The sequence below is a fragment of the Varroa jacobsoni genome, unplaced genomic scaffold (assembly GCF_002532875.2).
Source record: "Varroa jacobsoni isolate VJ856 unplaced genomic scaffold, vjacob_1.0 contig01544, whole genome shotgun sequence".
In the NCBI taxonomy this organism is placed as follows: domain Eukaryota; kingdom Metazoa; phylum Arthropoda; class Arachnida; order Mesostigmata; family Varroidae; genus Varroa; species Varroa jacobsoni.
The window spans coordinates 39,874-62,593 of record NW_019214653.1 but is presented as its reverse complement, the minus strand read 5'-3'; the positions used below and the strand labels follow the sequence as shown (position 1 = coordinate 62,593).

General features: G+C 39.7%; 2 protein-coding genes across 4 annotated transcripts; both read right to left on the bottom strand.

Annotated features, from left to right (window-relative positions):
• Positions 1 to 58: 58 nt before the first annotated feature.
• Positions 59 to 8,822, bottom strand: Cth (Cystathionine gamma-lyase). Of its 3 annotated transcripts, XM_022853257.2 has the most exons (10): positions 8,593 to 8,809; positions 7,951 to 8,144; positions 6,393 to 6,571; positions 4,564 to 4,851; positions 3,566 to 3,700; positions 3,061 to 3,336; positions 2,664 to 2,756; positions 2,100 to 2,194; positions 1,710 to 1,845; positions 59 to 234 (listed from the first exon to the last, which is right to left on the bottom strand). In XM_022853257.2, the coding sequence occupies exons 3-10, from the start codon at positions 6,534 to 6,536 to the stop codon at positions 217 to 219; spliced, it is 1,185 nt and encodes a 394-aa protein (XP_022708992.1). In that variant the 5' UTR covers positions 6,537 to 6,571; positions 7,951 to 8,144; positions 8,593 to 8,809; the 3' UTR covers positions 59 to 216. The 3 variants fall into 3 exon arrangements, with proteins under 3 accessions (XP_022708992.1, XP_022708991.1, XP_022708993.1); XM_022853256.2 differs by lacking the exon at positions 7,951 to 8,144 and having other exon boundaries at positions 8,593 to 8,808; XM_022853258.2 differs by lacking the exons at positions 59 to 234; positions 7,951 to 8,144 and having other exon boundaries at positions 2,664 to 2,766; positions 8,593 to 8,822.
• Positions 8,823 to 16,667: 7,845 nt separating this feature from the next.
• On the bottom strand, positions 16,668 to 19,048 carry LOC111272076 (uncharacterized). The gene is made up of 2 exons (XM_022853261.2): positions 18,720 to 19,048; positions 16,668 to 18,371 (listed from the first exon to the last, which is right to left on the bottom strand). The coding sequence occupies exons 1-2, from the start codon at positions 18,947 to 18,949 to the stop codon at positions 18,032 to 18,034; spliced, it is 570 nt and encodes a 189-aa protein (XP_022708996.1). The 5' UTR covers positions 18,950 to 19,048; the 3' UTR covers positions 16,668 to 18,031.
• Between the last annotated feature and the right edge of the window lie 3,672 nt (positions 19,049 to 22,720).

Below are 22,720 nucleotides of genomic sequence, written 5' to 3'. Positions count from 1 at the left end.
CTCCTAGATAATTAGCAACATGTCATAATTTTTATATTTCAAATAAAACAGTGCACTCTAAATTGTTCTCCTCCTAATTTAAATTTTTATTAAAACAGAAGTATAACCATACAATTTACTAAAGTTGTGTAATTTTTATAAACATAGTCTTCTTTAATCATGGCCAGAAACTAACATCTCTCGTTGCAGTATGATGTTGCAATCAACGAAGGGCCTCTACTTCGCCTTCGTGGCCTGAAAAATTATGTGGAATTTGGTTAGCGTTACAAACTTGCAGAGTATACATATTCAGAGACATATTGAGGTACCTGCTTTAAAAGCAACAGGTCGAACAGCTGAAGCAAATTAAGCAGCGACGAGTAGTTAGAAACGGTTGACGTAAGAAACTTACCACCAAAGACTCACTTATAATTAGTCCGTTTCTACAGTGAAAGTGAGTTTTTGCCTGCCTGTGATATTTCCTGCCACAGCTTCGCGATATGCCATGCTGCCAGAAGCGAATCAAGCAGACTATTTGCTATTAAACAGAATTTCAGCTAGCTGGGCTATAATAATGGATTTCCAATATGTATTCGAGCTAATCTCTTATTTTTTTCACACACTTGTCGCAACGCTCCGGCAGTTTCTGTACCTGTCCTGTACCTACAATTCGCGTTCCTGTATGTAATTTCTCTATCTATGGCCTCTCAACGTACATCGATAGAGGAATACGTTTGCGTACCAATTACTTTTTTTTAGGCCATGGGAAGCCCCGTAATCACACGGACTTAGATAAGCAGGATAAGCGGGTTAAAGCCAACGATAGGTTTTCTGTTACCCAGAAAAAAGTAGTTGAGGCATAACAATGAGGTCTGGCGTATTTATTAAGGGCCCATACCGCGTGCTTTTAGTTGCTGTGCCAACAGTCTTTTTTAAAACTTGAGCTGCATTCATTATTTCCTTTTTGGCAGGTAGCCCATAATATCAGATGTCCCAAACATGTGGTGCGAGTGTGTCTGTCACCAAACCTATTCGACGCTGCCACCGAACTTGATTTCGTTCCAGACAAACGCCATTCTCTTGCTTGGTCGGACGGTAGAAAACGAACTATACCTTGCGTGTGGCAACCATAAACTTGTCTTGATTAAAATTTTATAAATTGCGTATAGATTGCATACACATTAACTAGTTTGAGGTAAATTCAGAACAACTATTTCAGTCGGCTCCCGCATTTTCAGTATTTGGTTTATAATCCTGTAATTTATTATATGTGGAATGATAGTTTTGGCCGACAGAGCTTTTGAACCTTCCGTGAAAAGCCTCCTCGATTGCAACAATATATTTCTATCCTTCAAATCCCAATTTTTTGTCGTCTCCTCGCTAATCTTTAACACTCCGAGTTACGTTCTTGCAACGCCTGGAACATTCACGCACTATGCCTTCGTGCGCTTTTTAGCTCTGAGCCGTTTATTTTCTGAATTTATTTCTACTGAAGTAAACTCACACAAGGTCTTCTCTTGTGCATACAAGTTTTTAGAGGTCTAGAGTGTTTACCATCTAAACTTCGTCTGCTAGCGACTAGTTCAAAAGCTATTCAACTTACTCGTAATAGTCGAACAATTAGGAAACTTCACTTTAATTATTTTTTTGAATTGAGGCTAAATGGTCGTTATCGAGATGATAGAGCAATTTTTAGTAAAGTAGTGCGGTACGAGATGCTAAATACTTGCCGCCTCAAGGGCCTGTGTGAGGTCCTTGATGAGGTCATCGGCATTCTCAAGACCAACGGAAAGACGAACGAGCGCGTCAGTGATACCAAGCCGAGCCCTTTGTTCTGGTAGCACCGAGGCATGAGTCATAATTGAACTGCAATAAAAAAAAAACTTGTTTAGTAAGTTTCTTTTATTGCATTTCTATTATTATATTACTAAATGAGTTAGGGAACATTTTCTCTTCAATTTAACATGTTCTCAGCTCAGTCTTTATCGAGGTGTGTCAACATCAGAATTTTCAATTTTAGTCAAATTTAGTTAGCTGACCTACTTCCTCTTGACTAACAAAAATATCGCCATTAACTATCTACAGTCTGAATAATATACTTCATTCAGGTAGGTACGTACGGCAGTTCGGCAAGGGATTCAACGGCGCCGAGACTTTCTGCGAGCGTGAACACCTTTAAAGCTGATAGTAGAGCTCGCGATTCCTTCTCGCCGCCCTAGAAATGACAAGAAGAGAATAGATGAAAACATTTCAGTCTAGTTTAGTTCTTCCTTCCTATAAAATTGTCGCCACTGCATATTGTTATAAAAAGGTCTTTTGTTGATATATGATTCGTGCAGCTACCCACAAAAAGATCCCATCACCCATTAGCGATCATTGACAAAGCTAAAAAACAATATTCGAACTCAGCGCCATAGTGCCTCCTTAGCCTTGTTAAGCACGCCTAGGTAATATTCCATTTAATAATTATAAATTCGACAGGATGTGTACGAGTTTACGCCCCACTAAATGAAATTCCAAAAAATACAATAGCGTAAATTTCAGTAGCAATCCAACGCGGAAAATACCGTTTCGACAACACCGTTAGTGGCAAAGTTTAGTCAGCACAAGACTTCAGTAATCTCTACAACTTCCTGTGAGTATTGATTACGTGAGAAGAGATTCATTTGTCGACGTCCGTGTACCTTTATGTAGAAACTGATCATTCCACTGAAGCCACTGCACTGTTTCATTGCAATATCGTGTTGAGGATGGGATGGAAGGCCTGGATGTAACACCTAAAAACATCTTAATGAAATAACAATTTTTATGCTTAGTGCTACCTAGATACGAATAAGATTAAGTTGTCGTGAGTGGTTTTCTTTAGTGGCCTTTGCTGATATGCGTCGCCAGAGTTTTAAATGTGAACTGCCTTTGAAACCGGAATTGGCAATATGACCCTATTCAGTTCTGCGGAGAAAAAACGTATTACTAGACATATCAACAAACTGCTTTTCATAGGCTATCCATCTTAATCTAAGTGGCCGTTAATATTGAATTCATCTACGTTCGTCCTTACTTCCATAGTTCAAGGATACTGACCTTTTCGACCTGAGGGTGCCGTTCCAGGAAGTTAGCAACCTTCAACCCATTTTCATGATGTCTTTGCATCCGAACTGCTAACGTCTTAATGCCGCGGTTAACCAGGAAGCAGTCGAACGGCGAAGGTACTGCTCCAATTGAATTCTGGAGAAATCGCAAACGCTGGTGTAGATCATCTCGATTTGTCATTAAACAGCCCATTACGACATCCGAATGACCATTGATGTACTTCGTTATTGAATGCATTATGAGATCAGCGCCCAAAGTTACAGGATTCTGAAACAACAACAACACCGTGTTGACAATAGTTGTAGCGCGGAAAAACGCCTCCACAGTTTATCGCAAACGTTGCGCATGTTTAATAGACATAAAAAATCGAAGAGAGGCAAGTAAACTGTTGGTAGCCAAGTTGTCAATCAACTTGGTTACCAACAGTTTGCTTGAATTAACAGAGCTTTAGCGGTAGGGATATTGCTCTATAAACGAAAGCGCGTTTCAGTTTCACCTGGAAGTATGGACTCATGAACGTGTTATCCACAGCAAATATGGCATCGGGTGCATTTTTCTTGACGAGAGCTGCTACAGAAGCGATGTCGACCAACTTCATCATTGGATTGGACGGTGACTCTACCCAGACCACCTGCGAAGCCACGACCAAAGAACGTGCTATAACGCACCTCGTCGTTTGTAAAATGGTCATAATGTAATACTATATAAGTGTTATTAACGTGGCGATTAACAAATTTAAAATAAAAAAATACGCAGTTAATACCTTCCTCTAAGAAGTAACGTTTGGTTAGAGTCATCGACGCATTTGCTATTAACATAAGTATTGTGAAGGTATTGCCTTTCTCTTGGTCGACTCTTGACCAAGATCGGATCACAGCCTCCGATTTTTAAGACTTTTAGGACGGAGCTGCGTGAGCCGTGAGGCGCGCACAACCTCGTGGCTACCCGTTTTTTTTTTTTACCAAATGCGTCCCTGCGACGCATTGCATTGATCATCGCCTGATTCTCCTACTAGAAGATGTGTCCCCAATTTCCTTCAGGCCTCTAGCGATTTGATCAGATTTCAGGACGTGGCTATTACTTCGTGAGCAAGCTCATATCCCCTGCATCGTTCAGGCCTGCACTATTAGTGAGTTTTAGGCTTGCATTCTTAGCTCATTGGTGTAGTGTTAAAGTGGAACTATTAAATAGATAAAAAAGCGCTAGTATGCTCGATAAATGCTAATATACAAATAATCTTTTTCCGAACACAGCAACAGATTATAAACTGTGTTTCATATATATATAAACTGTGTAAAATGAATGTGATTTCGACTGTTCATAACAAAAGAGTTTAAACTATTCCGCTGACAATGGCTGGAAATGGGGCGCTGATCTGAAATTTATAAGACTTTAATCGGATTCTACCAAATTAGCTTATGGTTGTTATTAATTAACATACGCTAGTTGACTAAGTTAGAAAAAAAAAAAGGAGTCTGAATTCGCATTACGTACCTTTGTGTTAGGCTTTATTGCATCGGCGATGTTGGCAGGATCGGTAGCATCAACAAAATCAACTTCAAGTCCATGTGGAATGGCACAGTTACGCAACAGCCGGTTCACACCACCATACAGGTCATTGAAAGCAATAATGTGATCTCCGTTTTGAAGAAGGTGAAGTACATTGTCGACGGCAGCCAGACCCGAAGCGTAGCACAAGGCATACTTTGTTTTTTCCAATGCGGCTAGGCAGGTTTCGAGACAATTTCGGGTTGGATTACCCGACCGGGAATAATCGTAACCCTAGGAACGCGATACGTTAAACTACTAAAATCACTTCTACGGACCCACAAAGGAACTAGTCCTTAAGGGATTTAATTTTCGTATATTATATATCGAACATAAACAAGGTGCTCGATACAGAGGGCGCATGACTCTTGCTCGTCCTATGCGAAAATATACAAATAAATGACCCACCTCCAATGCAATGGTGAAGCCGACAAATTTTTAGCAAAAAAAGAGCAAATAGGCTAAAAGTGTTCAGAGAAATTGTTTTATTATCAACATCGATTGGTTCAACAATCTTTTCTGCAGGAGAGTATTGGGCCCGACGAGCCCAGCTCATAATGATGTATGCAATAATTAAGCGCGCATCAAAGATTAAGTTTTTTTTTTTAATGTTCAGCGGCTTGTAACTATTGTAATAAATGATGTGCACTTGTTACTTGTAAAGGTACTTTGGCAAATGAAACCTACTTTATATATAATTACCTTTTTACCTCTTAATACAGGTTCAATTTGTTAGTCTGATGCTTAATACCCTCAATCCGATGTGCCAGCTATGCTTGAGCATTGATGCTCATTAGTTAAGCCATAAACGAAACGAAAATGCCCCAAGGCAGCGATTTGGTAAGCACTGGCAACCTGTTTACCTAAAGTTAGGCGTACATAGCTTCAAAACGAAGTGTAGTCATATCTCGTTTCGTCCTACGAGACGGCCGTAAAATTAAAGGCAATAGCGGACATAAAACTCGAAGCAAATATTTTGATACTGCACATACTATCGGTCAGTAACGTAGCTTCATGGCGTCTTAGGCACAAACGTTGATATACGACCGTAACCTAGTGATATGCCGGGTGATCCGTCTTACGTTTCTTGCCGTCAGTCATGTCGGTCTCCTGAATCCACACCACTAACGGTTTAGGGTACCTTGCACTTGATACATCTGTAGTTTCAACTGCATTTCGTAACTTGAGAAAGTTATGTTACAATTTGAACAGGGGCCTACCAGTTTAGGAACTTTCTAGGTTCCAAAAAACTTGCGCAAAAAACACATCTAGTCTTAGCGAATCAGGAACATCCCAGTATCTATTCCTTTGGACTATCTAGAATATCGATTATCTCGACATACGGTTCAATCACAATTGTGTTTTTAAGGCGTATACATTAACATGTGTTGGCGCTGTTCGAGGCAGGGATAGTTTTGATTTCTTAGTCCGCCGATCGATTTCATTGTTTTAATAGGAGACACTAACAGATTCCACTTAAACTGAATTCCACTATGGTTATCGTAATACTTGCGGTACTTGTCAACGCCCTGGCGGTGAAAACCTTGAAACATTTCATTGCCGTGAAGCTTCGTCGCTTTACTTTCCATTAGGCAATGAAATAGAATAGATAGGTCACCAGATGCAACTAACAGTGACGGTATAAAATTTAATGAAATAACTACATGTGACAGTTATGTTGCTGATAATAATGACAGATATGACTGTTACACTACAAAATTGATTGCCAAGTAAGTAACTACTTATCAATAAGATAGGAGTGATGTGCGTCTTACAGAGATCTCAGCTGGGCCAGTTTGTTGGAAGGTGGTCGAAAGCGAAATGGGTGGGATAACTGCACGGGAATTCCATTGCTTCGGGTCCTGCCCAGCGTGAATTGCCTGAGTCTCGATGCTGAACGGAAGGTCTATCGAAGGCATCCTTGAGTCCGTTTTTATTTAAGAACCTTGAAACTCTAAATAGATTTGAATTAACCACAACATAATGATTATCATTTACTGTTATTCAATAACTTAATTTACATATTTAATAGTGAATAAATACGTACTCATATATGAATTATTTTGATTTAAAAGACAGTCAGAAGCTGCTTGGAAATCCTTTTTCAACAACATTCTGTTTCTAGCAGAGATTTTACCTGCTCGGCTTCAGCGTTCGCTTGGTCAACATAGTTTTTAGTTATTGGACGTCAGATTGTAATCAGATAATAATCAGTGCAAACATCAATCAAAAACTGCTCCGTGTTATCATATCGGGCAACATCTCTTAGAGTTGAGGAATTTGGCAAGGTAGCTTTAAGTTTTATCCAAGTTTTGTTGTTGCGCTAACACTGATCGACAGGTTTTCAATAGCATCCCAATGGCCTATTGTCGCGCCTGCCGCAAGGACCCATCTTCAACAAAATTGGCCATCTATGGAGGTACAATTTATGCAGATTTTGCTGTTCGAGGCAGCTATTGCTTTTTATTTATTATTATTTCTGGCCAGGTTACTTAACTTCGTGGCAAAAGAATCCTTCAGCTGTTAGTTGAACTTATCTAGCTTTGCAAATATAAAATATTGCATGACTCGTTACTTTGTTACTATGACTTAAGTATATTCGTGGATTTAATTACATCAATCGGGCAGTATATATTATTCGCGGGGTTCGAAGCGACCTTAGGTGTGAACGTAAAAGCTATCGTGCCGATATCTATGTAGATACAACGTACGCGGTAACGATGTATATTGATTGCTACCCCAAAGAATTGTGTAAAAAAAAAATCGTACCGGTACACCTTAGTAAGAGGCTAAGTCGAAGCAAGATCATGATGCATGCTCCTATAAAATGCGTTTGAGGAAGAGTTAGAAGGCTTTATGGATAAAGATCTTCAACCAAACTACAGATTCATTCACCTCGTAATAGGATACACTTAAATAGGTAATTGTGGTGGGTAGCGCTTATCTATATATTTGCCAAATAAAGGTAAGGATAATTTGTATTGTGTGTTCAGAAAATATTTTTATCTGAAAACCTTGATGTGTCGCACCTAGCATTTCTATGGCTTTTACATCGATCAATACCACAGTTTTGAAGATCGTCTACATGTATATATAAACTACTTATATTTTACCTATATATATATATATATGCCGCAATAAGAGAAATAATAGCGGGTTTGCTTCACTTATAAACGTTTTGTTCTATCAAGTTGATTTATAATAGTTCTCCTAAATTCACATGAAAGCCATCATGAACTATCAACGGCCACGTAGCTATACAAAAACAACCCACTTTATCTATCGCTTGAATAGAATCATCTTTAATTAGCATCACTTCGTTTTCAGCCTCACCTGATCCCAGTTATACACTGTAGACAGAGCGTCGTTGGCTTTCATATATAACCGCTGTTTTACATATTCACACGTGTTTCTTTGCCTCGCACATAACGGCAAGGGGCAATTAGTTGCAGAGCATTCACAAATACAAAGCCTCAATCCAAACTATTTGGCGTTTCGATCGATGTGCAGGCCATATGTTTCCGAATCTATCAATAAAAATTTAATATTGCTAATTAGGTTTTTTAACGGAAACATTATTCTGAGAACCGACAAAATCGTGCGCGCAAGAGTTACAAGGAACTTCAAAGGATACTTGTGAAGCAACGGACTGTTTAAACTATGGATGCAATTTGTTCCTCAAATGGTGCCCTATCTGAGCCGAACGGCAAATACCTGCTCAGTGTTTTCAAATAATATTATTATAATTGTGGGGTAATGATATGCACGATGCTTATTTAATGACCATGCATCCCTCACACGGAACATGCGATATAACGCGTTTCGCTGTCCTTTTTAACAGCTCTGATCGATCTGTTCTCGCCTCGACACGCAAACACCTCTGAGGGTTTGAAAACGCGGTTCAGGCAAAAAAAAAAAGTGCTCACACTATTATAACAAGATCTGTTCTACCCTGAACACGTGTTGTTCACTCACCGAAAGAAATCGAGCTGGCGTCTTCCGGGAAATGTTCGTCCCCGCGCGTCACTTTCCGGCTGCACTTCTTTTTAAGAGACCAGTTCTAGCCGGCGATCTACCTGTCCAACGTTAAGCTACACGCTCCAAGTGACGATTTGGCTATCACTGCTAAAGCGCACCACGCGTTAAAGAAGTTCGCAGGTAGAGAAGGGCGCGTAAACGTCACACTATCAGGTCGATGCCTTCCATTCTGCTCGGCACTAGGTTTCTGAATGCGGCTGTCTGTGGGAGAGAAGTGTTTATTCGTGCAGGTTTGTGACGTCAGAATAACCGCGAAAAGTACGACTCCTATTTGTTCTGTTCGAGCTCGGCGCAGCAGCAGTCTAGCTGACTAACCCGGTATGGCTTTGAGAGTCCTTAGACGATTTCAATATGCAGCCCCAAGTCAACGCTAAACGCTTTGGCAGGACAAGCTATTTCATGGCCACAATTTTCAAGTAGTGAAAAAAACAATAGCTTCACTGCTTGTCATTGCGAGAAGACCGCTTTTGCAATTAGGTAGTATATTGATTGAGCGATCGTTCGAGTTTCCTGCGAAAACAGCAGATTTCTTGTTAGAAAAGCGTATGCATTACTAAGTAATCTAGTCTGTCTGCCTACACACTGTAGCCTTCAGCAATTGGCTTTCTACGGTGAATGAAGTGACCAACGTACCGTCAACTGAGAGTTTCCCACGTATTTAATTAAACTAAAGGAGTGTTGTTTTTCAGATGAAGATACATACTTCATTTACCTTGCTGTCGCTCATATTTATAGTAGTGCCTTAAAACCAGACATAATCGTTGACGATGGGACCAGTAGCGGCTAAACGTCAGCCATTACATGGCTAGTGACCACAGATTGGGCAACTAGGAGGTATTTGATTAGTAAGGGATTTGGTTTGAGCTGCTATACTACGGGTACGGCAAAAATGTAATGCCAAATCAGAGGCTTTATGAAAGGCTTGTTTAAGCTTGTTTAAGCAAGCGAAAGAAAAACAACTGATATCATGGTTTCCAGAACAGATCCGAAAGAGTATGAACAAACGAACGTAAATAATAATAATGCGCGATAATTATATTCGGGACGGCAGAACACTATCTGATTGAATTGATCGAATCGTTATACTATATGCCCACCTTCTATAGCTATGAAATAGTACGCATGCATATCCTTCTGATCTCCCTAGACAATTGTGTCCGGTAACTAAAGTCGTCTATAATAAGTTCGCGTCATTTTAGCGTACAACGAAAACGCAAGTTCTGAGATCGTGTGTCGAACGTTCTTATTGTGGACTATATATGGTTATTTAAAGTTTCAGTTCGATACGCCCCAAGCATTGTCGCATCGTTTCGACTGATGCCAAATAAGCCAGCCGTCTGAATTCAGTACGTTACGGCACAGATATTTTGTGATAATAATTCCGCCAGATAGTAAGAAATTAAATTACAGTTTCATTTAATAATATGGCAGTACCATTTTATCAAATTTTTTATTAAAGTTGAAAGCAATTTATTTCATACAGTTCAAATTTTACAACTGGCAAACGTTTCTACAAGATCCTTACGTAGATTCTCCAATTGAAATTGCTTAATATCTATGTATATAAACACTTGCGTAAATGTTCATCTAAAAGCCGGCCCTGATGTGTACTTTCCACTGTGGGTTTTCACAAGAAAAAGATTCTCTGCGGAAGATAACTGAGTTGTGCTGGTTATCAGATTTACGTGCAGTATAAGCTTACGATCCTTGCTTTAAATTAAATCTGCCGCTATATTGTTTTTAGGATCAACGCGGCTTGAAACTCGTAGATGACTGCAGTTGATCGGTCGTAGTCGTAACGTTTTTCTTCTCGCCTTTTTAAGGACGCAGAAAGGTACTCCAGGTTTCTGTCTGTCCTGAAATATAGTGCTTACGTTGACGGAGTTTGCTGCTAACATGAATTACATCAATAGTTTGCCATCCCCTTAACTTGTTCACGGTTGATTTTTGACTGCATTTGGCCAAAGAGAGCGTGCTCTCTACTCAAACAATAACGTGCCTGACAGCGCCCTGTCGACACCGTTCTTTGGAAGCAGCCTTAGATTCTGGCTTGCACGTTTCTTTTCATTCTCGTTGCCACGAAGTTACTACGTGATGCGGGATGATGTCTGTGCACGACATCCAGCACTGCATGAAACTGCTCTCGCATGAAGCTGATTTCTGATTTGATGGGTAATTCTATTCTGAACTTTTGGGCCACGGATACTCTGCCAGTGGTAAAGCCGGAGGAATTTTTAATGACTATCTCTAGATCTTAGAAGAATGTAATTACCGCCGCTCCAAAATTATTAGCGGCTCCTTCTTGTAGGTTTGACTTAAGCCAAGATGGACCGTTCTACAACGGATAAGTGGGATCTGCAGAATAAAGCCCAGATATCTCCTTCTCTGATGGTTGCACTCGTTGGTGTAAGAGTAAAGGCAGCATCCTAGTTCTTCAAGGAGCGCAATTCTGAGGTCAATTTGCTTGTGGCAAGATTGCATTGACGTCCTATCATCTTAGCAGTGCCCTTACGCTTAGGGGGAACTTCTTAATACGCCTTTGCCAGGATCGATCGGATGAGAAGATGAGAGGCTTTTCGATAATTTAGGTCAACAACAGCCGCAACTTTTGTTATAATCTCATCGGAACTTAGTGGACTGTACTCAGTCCTTGGCTTGTTATACACACAGATGTCATATGAAAAAGGATAGGCTTGGCCCTTTGACTATCGCCCTTCGTTTTAACAATATCTTTGCTTTGTGGCTCGCACGAATCCCAAATACGTTTTGTTTGCTAGCGATGCTCGGTGCAATAATAGCGTTTGAAGCCGGAAACATTATATATGTTCATCCTAGTAAGCGTGGACAATAAAAGCCAGCACCTGAATCTCATTAAACAAACTACAAAAATTAATCTTTACCAATATTATAATTAGGCCAATTTTAAGTGGACGAGAGATGAACCATTGATACAGCCTGCAGTTGAAGTAATACACGTAGAAAAATTAGTACTTCTATGTTCGGCGCTTCGAAGACGACGATCCAGTGTGCACGGCCCTGTCGCCCCGCTTCATTATCGCAGTTTTCAGTTAAAGCCCTAGCATGATTCGTACCGCAAGCCCTGATTGCTATCGCTTTCATGAGAAGGTAACGTGAGCTTATGATCGATCGACAGGACAAGAACTAGTATATAGGTATTCCCTGATTAGACCGTTTCAGTTTTATGCTGGCTTTCTATATAGAGTATATCTTGTTGCAACATTAAAGAAACATAAGACATTTTATTATTTTCGCAATGTGCCTCTTACATATCTAATGGAAGTGTACACGATTTAGGCGCGAAAAATTTAAAATTCATTACTAAGTACCCGCCTACTATCACTTATAATTAATCGAATAACAACCTATGTTCAGCCGTTATTTCCGCGGTCACGGACAGTTACTTCCGATACGAGGAACTCATTTGCGGCTCATCAGTTGTCAAGAACTTGATTAAAACTTCTTGTTATAATTTGCGGTTTAAGCTACACCGTTTACTGATTTAGTCAGGATGGTTGCACTTGTAACTCACTGACTGAAAAACCTAGGGCCCGCTACTGCTAGGCCTGCCGTGAATCAGAGACAGTGTGTCCAAAAATCATGTATCAATCCGAAAACGAATGTCGGTAAAGGGTATTCGCGCCACAGGGTAGATTTAAAATTTGTCGGATGCCACTGACATCAACAGTTTGCGAGATTGCCGTTTTCTGTACCGCTCCCCAAGTATTCAGGAAAGTTCTTCGTATAACAATATAAAAAATAGATAATGTAAAATAGATTTAGAAGTCTCGAAAAGCATACTAAAGACGAGAATGCTCTTATCTTTATTGGTGTTTTTTTTTCAGCTATGTGTAAGCAGTGTTTGTGAATAGCTCAGGTACGAAATTGGTAAGACAATAATGCCAAAGACAGGATTTGGTTTCTTGAGTCTGCCTTCCTAAGCACTTTTAGATATATCTATAGTACACAGAAGTATTCGTTCATATCGGCTTAATTTTCTGCTAGAAAATCTTCATATCTGAAGTTTAAGTCAGCTGAAAAAATTACTGCTGACTCGTCTACGAATGTTTTCAATGTTAAACCAGTTCAGCTAATTATTGACACATTTATGGATAGAACACGCACCTGCCTACAGATGAACGTGGTTCGATCTTTTCATTTAACAACATTTTCAAGTTTTTACGTCGCATCTTAAAATTTACGGGAAAACGTATCACTTTAGAGGTAAGACCTCTGGCTTCGTACTGCGTTATTTAGATGTTATATGAGGATATACGATGATTTTAACAGAACTGCACAAACGCTACTAACTTGAACGCGATTCAGTGGAACGTAGTTCAGCGATTAAGCGCCATAAAGCTGGACTGTAATTAAATGACTAGCTCTAGCATATAGAACACAGATGCCTGCAAGCGCCACTGATGACCAGTGATCATTCCATGGCCTGCATCAAGTCCTACTAGTATAATTAACTAGTAAACCTAATTTCATGCTGCCTCGCTATATTTGTACACTCCATTCAGTTACAACTTAGTTAGTGCCTGCTTCTGGCAAACAATGGCGAAATTGGAAATTAATATTTTGCTGAGTGGTATGAATGGAATGAACAGGTACAAAAAAAAACTGGTTCACGGCAGTCTTTTCGACAGAAACTGGATTTTTAGACATTTGAGCAGTTGACCAAGCATCTTCTGCTTACAAAGCATCCCAAATTGTAGCCTATTGTGCGCCGTGTATTAGACTGGTAACCCAGTGGGTATCGACTTAACAAAGGCATGTTATTCACGACTAATTTTAAATGGTACTTTGTGAATTTCGAACAACAGTAGCCAGTGGACTACAAAACACACACACACCCTCGGGTAAGAAGTTACCAGCGACAAAACCAGCGACAGCTACACACGGCAAAAGTCTTCTTCAGGGATGCTTTTTGAAGTTTTCAAAAAATTCTTCTAAGTACTATTTTTAAGGAAGTACATGGCTACGGAAATTGAAGTTAATTAGCTAGGATTTATTGGCGCATCCCGCATAGTTTGGAACAGGTCTGATAAAAATATTTTTGTTCTAGCGATTATGTATACGGGAGAAGGTGCGCAATGCATATTTTTCGAAAGCATTGCGGACGTTCACCAAGCATTAGAGAAACTGGCCAAGACTCTTGAACGAAAACTGTATTTTTTTTTAATAGACAGCCCACTTCAATGATTTTAGGACAGATTAACACAAAAATTTCATGAGTCTTGTTGAAGTTAGAAGACCATTGACCCGTACACCATGTACTGACATAAATTGTCAATGTTTCCAGTTTTAGGTCCGGTATCATTTTTAGGCATAATTCTATCAAACGGGACGTTAACCCCCTCAGAAAGAGACAACCCGGCTTGATACCCACATAGCGGTTTCATGAAGCTTCTCGACAGAGTTTCTAGAAACGAGTATTGGCATAACATTTTAAAGTTTTTAAAGCTCGTCTTCTGGCTCGAATTTCGGTTTTCCTTCATGAATATATGCACGCCTAAACTCGGCAGAGATCCCAAGTTTGATTATTTAAGCATCTATATGCTAAAGTACGAGATCAAAGTAAGCTTCGTGCTACTACAAACTAAGTAAATAAAACAACAGTGAAGTGACTATACGTTAGTTTCCGAGAAACATTTGTGAATTTATTAACTTGATGGCTGGAGTACAACTATGACGAGGCACAAACATTTTTGCATGATCTTGGTTCCCTGCTATCGTAAGATAGATAAATGAAATGATGAGGAGAGCGTATTGATAAATCCTTAAGGGACCGGTAAATCTTACGCTGACACTTTGTAAATTTGTAGCTTACGCTAATGAGTTCACATGAACCGGTTCTGAATGTACCACTGAGTCCTCCGCAGGACGTATCGCTTGAAGAGTGGATAGTGTTTATAATTACCATTTAACAAATGCTTTTATTAAGGACAATGGGAAACTTTTAGTGGCACATATATATGTATACTTCGTTCCAGCAAACGTCGTTAACTGTTGTAACCAATACAACTTTTTTGAAATCTTATCTAATTAATAAATAATCTAAAAGCCTGTCTAATTCCCTTACGGAATGAAGTGTCCATGAATATAATGAGTTCGCTTGGACTTCAGTTCCATGAAATCTACTTCTACCCACGCGCAGATTTAGTTTTCCACATTTTCCGGAATGTCGGACGGGTAGCTCCCCTTCAAAAAAGTGAGTGTTTATCAGCTTGCTATCATGCTAATTAAAACTTATTTTCAAACCACTTTTGTATAATTAAGTTTAAGTAGAAACTTAGGATTAGTTTAAATACGGGCTCAGTATGCTCACGCAATTAATAAGTAGTTCCCTCATTGTCAAATTTGACTTCAAATCATGCTGTAAGTTATCATCTGGAAATGTAAAAATGCAGGATAAATAAAACACTGTTTTCGTGTCGAACCTCACGCTTGATACTCTCCACACAAAAAAAGCAACGTCTTCATTAGCAATGTTTGCAAGAAATAAATTACGCGCTTTCTTATAATAAATTACGCGATGTCTTAACGTAGTTGTCCATGATATCGAGGGGAGGTTACCACTTTGGGTTGATGCAGGCATAGCTTAAGCTGCGAGAAAGTTTGATGCCGCGGTTTGTATCCATAGTCTGTGCTGATTGGAGTGGAAATAAACCGGAGGTTTTGTTGTAACAATGGGATACAGAGGATCGTGCTGTTAGTCTAATCGCCTCGGAAGCGTTTGTTGTTTCGGAAACGGATGAACGGGAGTTGTACAGCTCCAAAGTTGCCAGGGGATCGGTCGGCCTGTCAGTTTAGCCGTCGTTTAACCCTGCTGCATTTGCACGTTATTCGCTGGACAGGGCACAGTGCAGCGGTATATTAGCGGCAGACAGGCACACGTTAACGTTGTTTCGAGAAAAAAAGATGGATCGGGAAGATAAAGTAAAGGAATATAGCAAAAAAAAAAAAAAACAACTACTAATAAGCAGAGGAGAGATATAAGGGCAAATGTATGAGCTAAAACAAACAAAATATGAATAACATTAGAAAAAATGATGACCATGACATTTTAACCTGCTGACTTTTGGACCAGATAGCACGTATATGCTGTAATCTGAATTATCTATGGACGGGATTGAGTACTTATATCGATACTGATTATTATGCCACTACGTTTCTTGGCTTATCACCTTATTGATACAAAATCTCTGTCCAAAAGCCTACAAGCATGCTTCGATAAGCAAAGTCACCGCACAAAGGAGGCGAATCGATTATACCTTCGAAAGGTATGCTAAATCTAGGGAATCATTGTTATTATTACGCTTGTGTCTGAGTAAAATGACAGACAACTTACTTGACCGTTCCTATCGGCTGAGACATGCAATAAAACTGCCTCAGTCAATTTTCTGCGTGATAAATTAAAAAAATGTTTCATCATTCTACGCACTTTGCGGAACCTGCTACTAGTGTGCTCTGTTACGGAGGAATCTACCCTTCCCTCAGAAAAACCAGATTCAGATGGCTAGGAGGAAAAGTATCCCACAACGGTATTACCATTATCAGTCACTGCTCTGCCTCATACCAACAACGGGCTCGCTTGGAAATCAGCAACGCAGGTTATTGATTCGAATACAGCATGACAGTAGGGGATAGACGAGAAAACCACGGAAATCTTAGTTTTTCCAAGGAAAAATTGTTGTTTCCAAAAGTTCCAAAGAAAATAAGTGACCACACATTATAATGAGTAGAAATCTATCTTACTGTTGATCGCTATCAGTCTAATTAACTTGACGATGCATTTAATTTTAAATCCGAATTTAATTAAATTAACCACATTTCTTTAACCGTACTAACGTTCAGGGTATGGACATGTTAGCATAATAGCCGAATAGTAGCTGAAGGCCCAAGTCGTATTATAGTATTGGCGATAAATTGGGCCTTGTTTAGAAATGGACTAGCCGAAAAGGTTTAGACCATCAGTAATGTAACACAAGTATACAACGTTTATAGAAACATTAATTTATTGTTAATTTACATATAACATTAAGATGTAACGACTAGAATATTTACAGTGTGCTTCGTGGATCGATGAATACGGGTCGGCAACGGTGTTCCGTCGACCCGTCAACGTAGTAAATCAACCTCCGACTAATATTTATTTTTAACATCTCGTCACTTTTACCGAATATATGTAAGCTTCGGGGAGGCCCAAAAGCAGCATTTTTATTTCGTCTTTAAACTTACAGAATTTCTTGGCAGCACTTTATTTAAGGTTATCTTTAACTCTACTTATTTAGGTCTAACCGGAACTCGCAGGATTGCAACCTAAAAGACACCATCACCAAGCTGGCCAGGGACTAACGAGCCTATCGTTATTAGGTAATGATGATGGGAGCTTCAAATAAAAGCGTGGCCTCAAGGTAGCCGGAAGAATATACATCTAGCGAAATGGAAATTATAGGATAGTGAGGATAAGGCCCGGTATCGCGGGCGAGGATCTCCTCCATTTCTGAAACGTCTCCAAATGGTAGAGTTAATGAAGCAGCTACCAGATAACAAATGGGCGCTAGACGCTAGACTTGTGTGTCAAAGAATACTTACACCTTTAAGAACTTTTTTTGAAGATCATGCGGCCGTTGATGATCTCAGGCTAAAAAGGCTATCTGAGTTGGAGGCCCTAGGCCAGATAAACACGGTTCGGGTCCAAACACCAGAAAAAACAGGTCGAGGGTAAAATATAGCAATATAGGAAAGTGTATAGCGAATATTGACATTCTCGTTACGCATCACTTCCACCAGCGGTAATACCCCACATGAAACATTCAATAAACTAGGGACGTCTGCTACTAAGGACTAACCTTCGTTTGTTAAACGGGAGGAAATCTTTGGCACTGCTCGCAAGCCGCACCAGCGCGGCCGCAGAAAAGGTTAGAAACATAGAATAGTTGTAGACGAATGAGGCAAGTTGATAGACGAAAGTATGAGACATGAAAGAATGAACAGGAACACACAGGAACAGAGCAAGTAAAGAACTAGAACGAGAACAGAAAGATTGGAAAAAAATCAAAAACGATAAGAGAAAGGAGTAAATTATAAGAGACAGGAAACTTTGACTCATTGCATAGTTGGGCTATATGATGGAAAAGGGACAAAAGGGTAGATAGCAGGCTTAGGGAGGTTAGATTAACGTTGAGGGCTTAGGGTCACGCCACGAGACGATACCACGCTACTAATGACACTGTCACGTCTAGGGACACACAGCACATATTTGATGGTTTGCGGATAGTCGAGAAGCGTCGGAGTCTTCAGCCGAGGTCAGCAATAGGAAGGATAGTCTTCGAGAAAGAAAGTTAGCAGCCTATTGGAAGCTTTGCCCCTGTCCGCTATAACCTTTTCCGTAGCCGACTGAAGGCGAGGCATACGATGATTGTCCGTACGAGCCGGCAGGTGCAGTTTGGTAACTCTGCTGGCTAGCAGAAGCTACATGTTCTGCGCCCACAGATGAACCCCCGTAGCCTTGGAAGGCTGAAGATGGCGCAAATCCAACACTGTTCCCGGGATAACCGCCGAACGAGTTCGATCCAAACTGACTGAAAGTTGGATAGCCATACGAAGCCGCGCCAAATGGCGAAGCTCCCTCTAGACTTGATCCGGCTGATCCTCCTCCATACCCTCCGTATCCATATTCACTGAAGCCGCTGTAACAATATGTGATTCGTCAATATTCGATAGTTTAAGCTAAATCGTATTGATCACGATCGTGTTCCGATGTTAGAATCTTCTGGTAAATCCGGATATATCAATGATACCGATTTGCATTACGCTAGTCATTCGGGTGTTAATGCTTTGCACAGGATCGAAAACATAAAGCTAGATCATCAGCTCAACTAACAGATCAAGAGAAGTATGATTAACGCTGAACAAGAACATATTCATAGTCAGTTGACTAATTGGCGATAGCACGAGAAGCTATTTTTGAACCTCATCCTTCAACTCACAGTTAGCTTCTTCACGTTTCTGTTCAAAGGAAATCCAACAAGACTCACCCAGCTGGTCTGAATCCAACTGGCCCATGTGGGGGCGAACCGGGATATCCTCCAGGCACCGGTTCAGGTTGATGTTGATTTAGTGGTGAAGGAGATTCTTTCTGTTGCTGTTCGCGATTTCGTAAAGCGCGCATAAGCCCAGCACTGGCCATTAAGCCAAGGAGTCGTTGTGAGGACACCTGTTCGGCCACTAGGGCCAGCAGAAGGGCTAAGCACAGCTTGGTCTTCATCTTCTGCTTCGCCAGCTGCCTACTGTCTTCAGCTCCTCAGAGTACCGCAAGCTGATCAAGCGGTACTAACTTTCGATTGTGAAGTATTCGCTAGTCGAGCGGATTGTTTTGTAGCCTGGTTGCCCTCTCCTAGACGGGGCGAGAGCCGTTGATTATGGCCCTTCCGGTGCCGGAGCGTCGGTAAACCCCTACAGGGGTAGCGACAGCAGCAATGGCTTAAGGGCTAAGCTGAAGGAATCACCGTTTGGTGAAGGAAGTTCACTTTCGTTAAGGCGCCCTCGCCGCTGCAGTCGCAACTATCGTCGCGGTATTGGCTACCGAAACCGTAGTCGCGACCGCACGAAGACCGGATGTGAAGGAAGACGTCCCGGCCCTTTCGATACCCCAATGTGCGGTCAACGCCCCTGATGACCATACCTGCCTAACAGTCAGTATCCACGACTCACACCTCTTGGATAGCGGCGACTGCACCGAGGCTATCATACAGATCATCGCCAGTCAACGGACACACATACATACAGACACACATTAACGACGACAAAGAAGAAGAGGTTATCACCGCAGAACGAGCTCACGGCAGTACATAGCTCACGTATTATTGGCAGTAATGGCGGACACTGAAGCACTGTGGTGTATTGTATCAGCACCGAGGCGCCGGGATATGCAGTGATTCGATGAACGTACCGCTGCTGCACCAATGCAACGTCACTGTTTAACCAACATGCTTTCCTATCCGCACCGTGATAGATACCGGCTACAGTGGGAAAATGATCAGGAAGGCTCTAGTATACAAATAAGCGCAATAGGGCAATGCGGTCTTTCATGAGATCATCATTATAACACTGACAATGAACGTTTTAACGTAGAAGGCATAGCTTTTGATTATTACACTTTGTTTGTTTTTTTTTAATTTTTCTCTATCGAACTGTTTATTACATTCTCTTGCTATTTAATTATTTACTTTTCCGCTAGGTAGCGGCATTGAATAGCGGCGATAGTACAAAATAGAGAACACAGGTATAATTTGTAAGTTAATAATCTTATAGTTCTTAGATTAATAATCGTTATGTTATCTATATATTATATAATGTAATAATATATAGCTATTCTAGTTAGCCGTTCTATGTAGTTTGCCACCAAGGTTCAAATCTTTTGGGGTTCAAATAATCTTGGAAAATTATTTCTAATTATTTGATTTGTAAACATCTGTCGGGGTCTGAGTATATTTTTCTCCGACAAGAGTAAGCTTACGTACCCTGGAAATAATGCACTACCGGATAGCGATAAATTGGGTTATTAAAAAAATTAGGTGATGCTAGCAAAACTTAAATCCTAACTAATATCTAACAAAAACTAGTTATATAGACCCAATGTAAATATTGTTCTTCGTATGTGATGGAAACCTAGAGTACGTCAACCTTTGTTTCCATGGGCCCTAGTTGAGGTAAAATGAATGGTTTGCTTTTGACCGATTAAACCATTTGATTGCTTTTAAAATACTACACTTTCAATAACCTTGTACGCCAGGACATACGAGGAAGATTAACACTAGGATAACACGTAATACCCAGCTGCATATATATATATATATAGCCGATTAAAATTTTTTTATTTATAACCGCAATGTGAATATTGTCTGTTTTCGAGTTAGTCAATATGGTATCGTTTACAAAATACCGTTTGTAACATAAGTAGAATCCAGAATGTCGATATATACGCCCAGTCTCTATACAACTCACCTACTAGATGTTAAACCGCTATATCATAGTTTTGACATAGGGAATGCCGTAAGGTCCAAAGGAACCGAATTACTTTCAGGATTTAATGGATAATAATTGGAAATGTTTTTTTTCTTTTTTTTTTAATATAAACAATTTACTTAATGAAAGCCTAAACAATTTTTTATTCAATTCTTGCCCGATGTCGCGCATAAATCCTTGCCTGACGTTTTCATTCGAAATTTATCATAACGAGCTTTCATTAAAACAAAAGGACCACAAAATTGAAGCAACCCAAAATACTAAAACATTCGAAAAGGTCAAAAGGAGTAAATCGTTGAATTCAGCCTATCAACTCGGTAGGCTTAAAGAAACGCCAGTGTCCGCATCGGGGTTCTGGGGCCAGGATGATTGTCTACATTTTTTTTTGAGGAAGCTTCGAATCATCGTGGTCTTAGGCTATACTACTTACCGGCGTAGACTTTGTGATAAGTTGTGTTTGGAGTGTCAACGATCACAATGAGTCCATGACCTTTTTCAGAACGAACAAACATTTGATAGTAGCCACTTGTTGATGGCGAGCATTTCCAGAAAAAGGTTGAGCTGCCGCACCACGTAAGTACCGAAGGTTAGGTTGAAATAAGCTCGGCGGGTGCAAAAACATTTTAGGTTGTTCAAGCAGTGAGTCAACAAAGACGGGCTTTTTGTTTTTACGGATTTTTAGCTGTGTTTAGATCCGTTTTTAGCTGTCGTGCTTTGAGCAGTAATGTTACAGAAAAGGTACGTAACAGCAGATAGATAGCATGAAAACAGCGTGCAAAAATAGGTTCACTACATTACAATTTGTACTCTCTTGTATAGAAACACTATAGGGCTCTTATATTTAGTCGTCATAAGTAACCAATATCACTCTAGGTACTGTGTAACAAAAAAGTAACTTGTATAATTAGTATTAAATGAACGATTTATGCACGTGGTAGCTTTACTAACTTAAGAAAGGGTCGTTCATTATCTTGAAATGACTGACCCTTTCACTTTAGCATTGAATGTCTTTTATAGTGGATTATGTTTTAAAGCGGGAAAGAATTTTCTGATTTGAAGTTATTTAAAAAGAAAAAGCTTTTTTTTTTTTTTCTTTTTTTGAAGTTTGTTAACCTGTTGTTCGTATATATTTCTTCACATTTGATCGTAGTGTTTTTACATTTTTTATAAACTGACACTATACATGTAAAGAAATTAGTATAACCGGTGTGGCTTCCATATAGTGTTGCAGATCACATTGGAAAATTAATTTGTGTTCCGTCATATGAATAGATCAGCGATAGAGTAAGCTTATCAAGAGATGTATTGTCAAAAACCTCGCTGACTGGCCACAACCGGTACAAAAACAATCCCTATCAGTATCAAACTGCTACAGATTATATGGCATATATATACGCACTCAAACAATACGCCAACTATCCTCATATCTTAATATACAGCTTGAACTTTGCAGACTGAGGTTCCTATTTTAGACCCCCAGCTGATACTCAATTCAGTCTATTATAGACTTCGCGAAACACAGTTATTTATACATTTATGAATAGAGAGTGCTCATTGAAAGAAAAACGGATGAAGAAAAATTGTTTTCTTTTATGAACAAAGTAATATCACATTTTGCGATTTATGCCTATCAGTGTATAAAGCTTAGTTTTATAAAGTTTATTGTAACAAGACTTATCAATACTCATTTACTTACATTTAACTTCTGGTTGAAGACGTTATCTCTGACAACGAGTTTATACACTTCAAATCATACTTCAAATCTGAATGTAAACCTAGAGCTTGGAGTCTCCTAAAAAGACGAAAAAGCTTCTGAAATTAAAAGATTCATGTATATAGAAATATATGGTCTGGAAAATTTGGTTCCGTTGGTTCAAAAAAGAAAACTAGTTGTATCTAATTTGGCCCGGGACGGGACTTATTCAATGTGTTTTGTTAAAAAAAAAGTAAAAATAAATAACAAGAAATAAAAAATAATAATAATACTAAACATTTTTATATCTGCTAAATG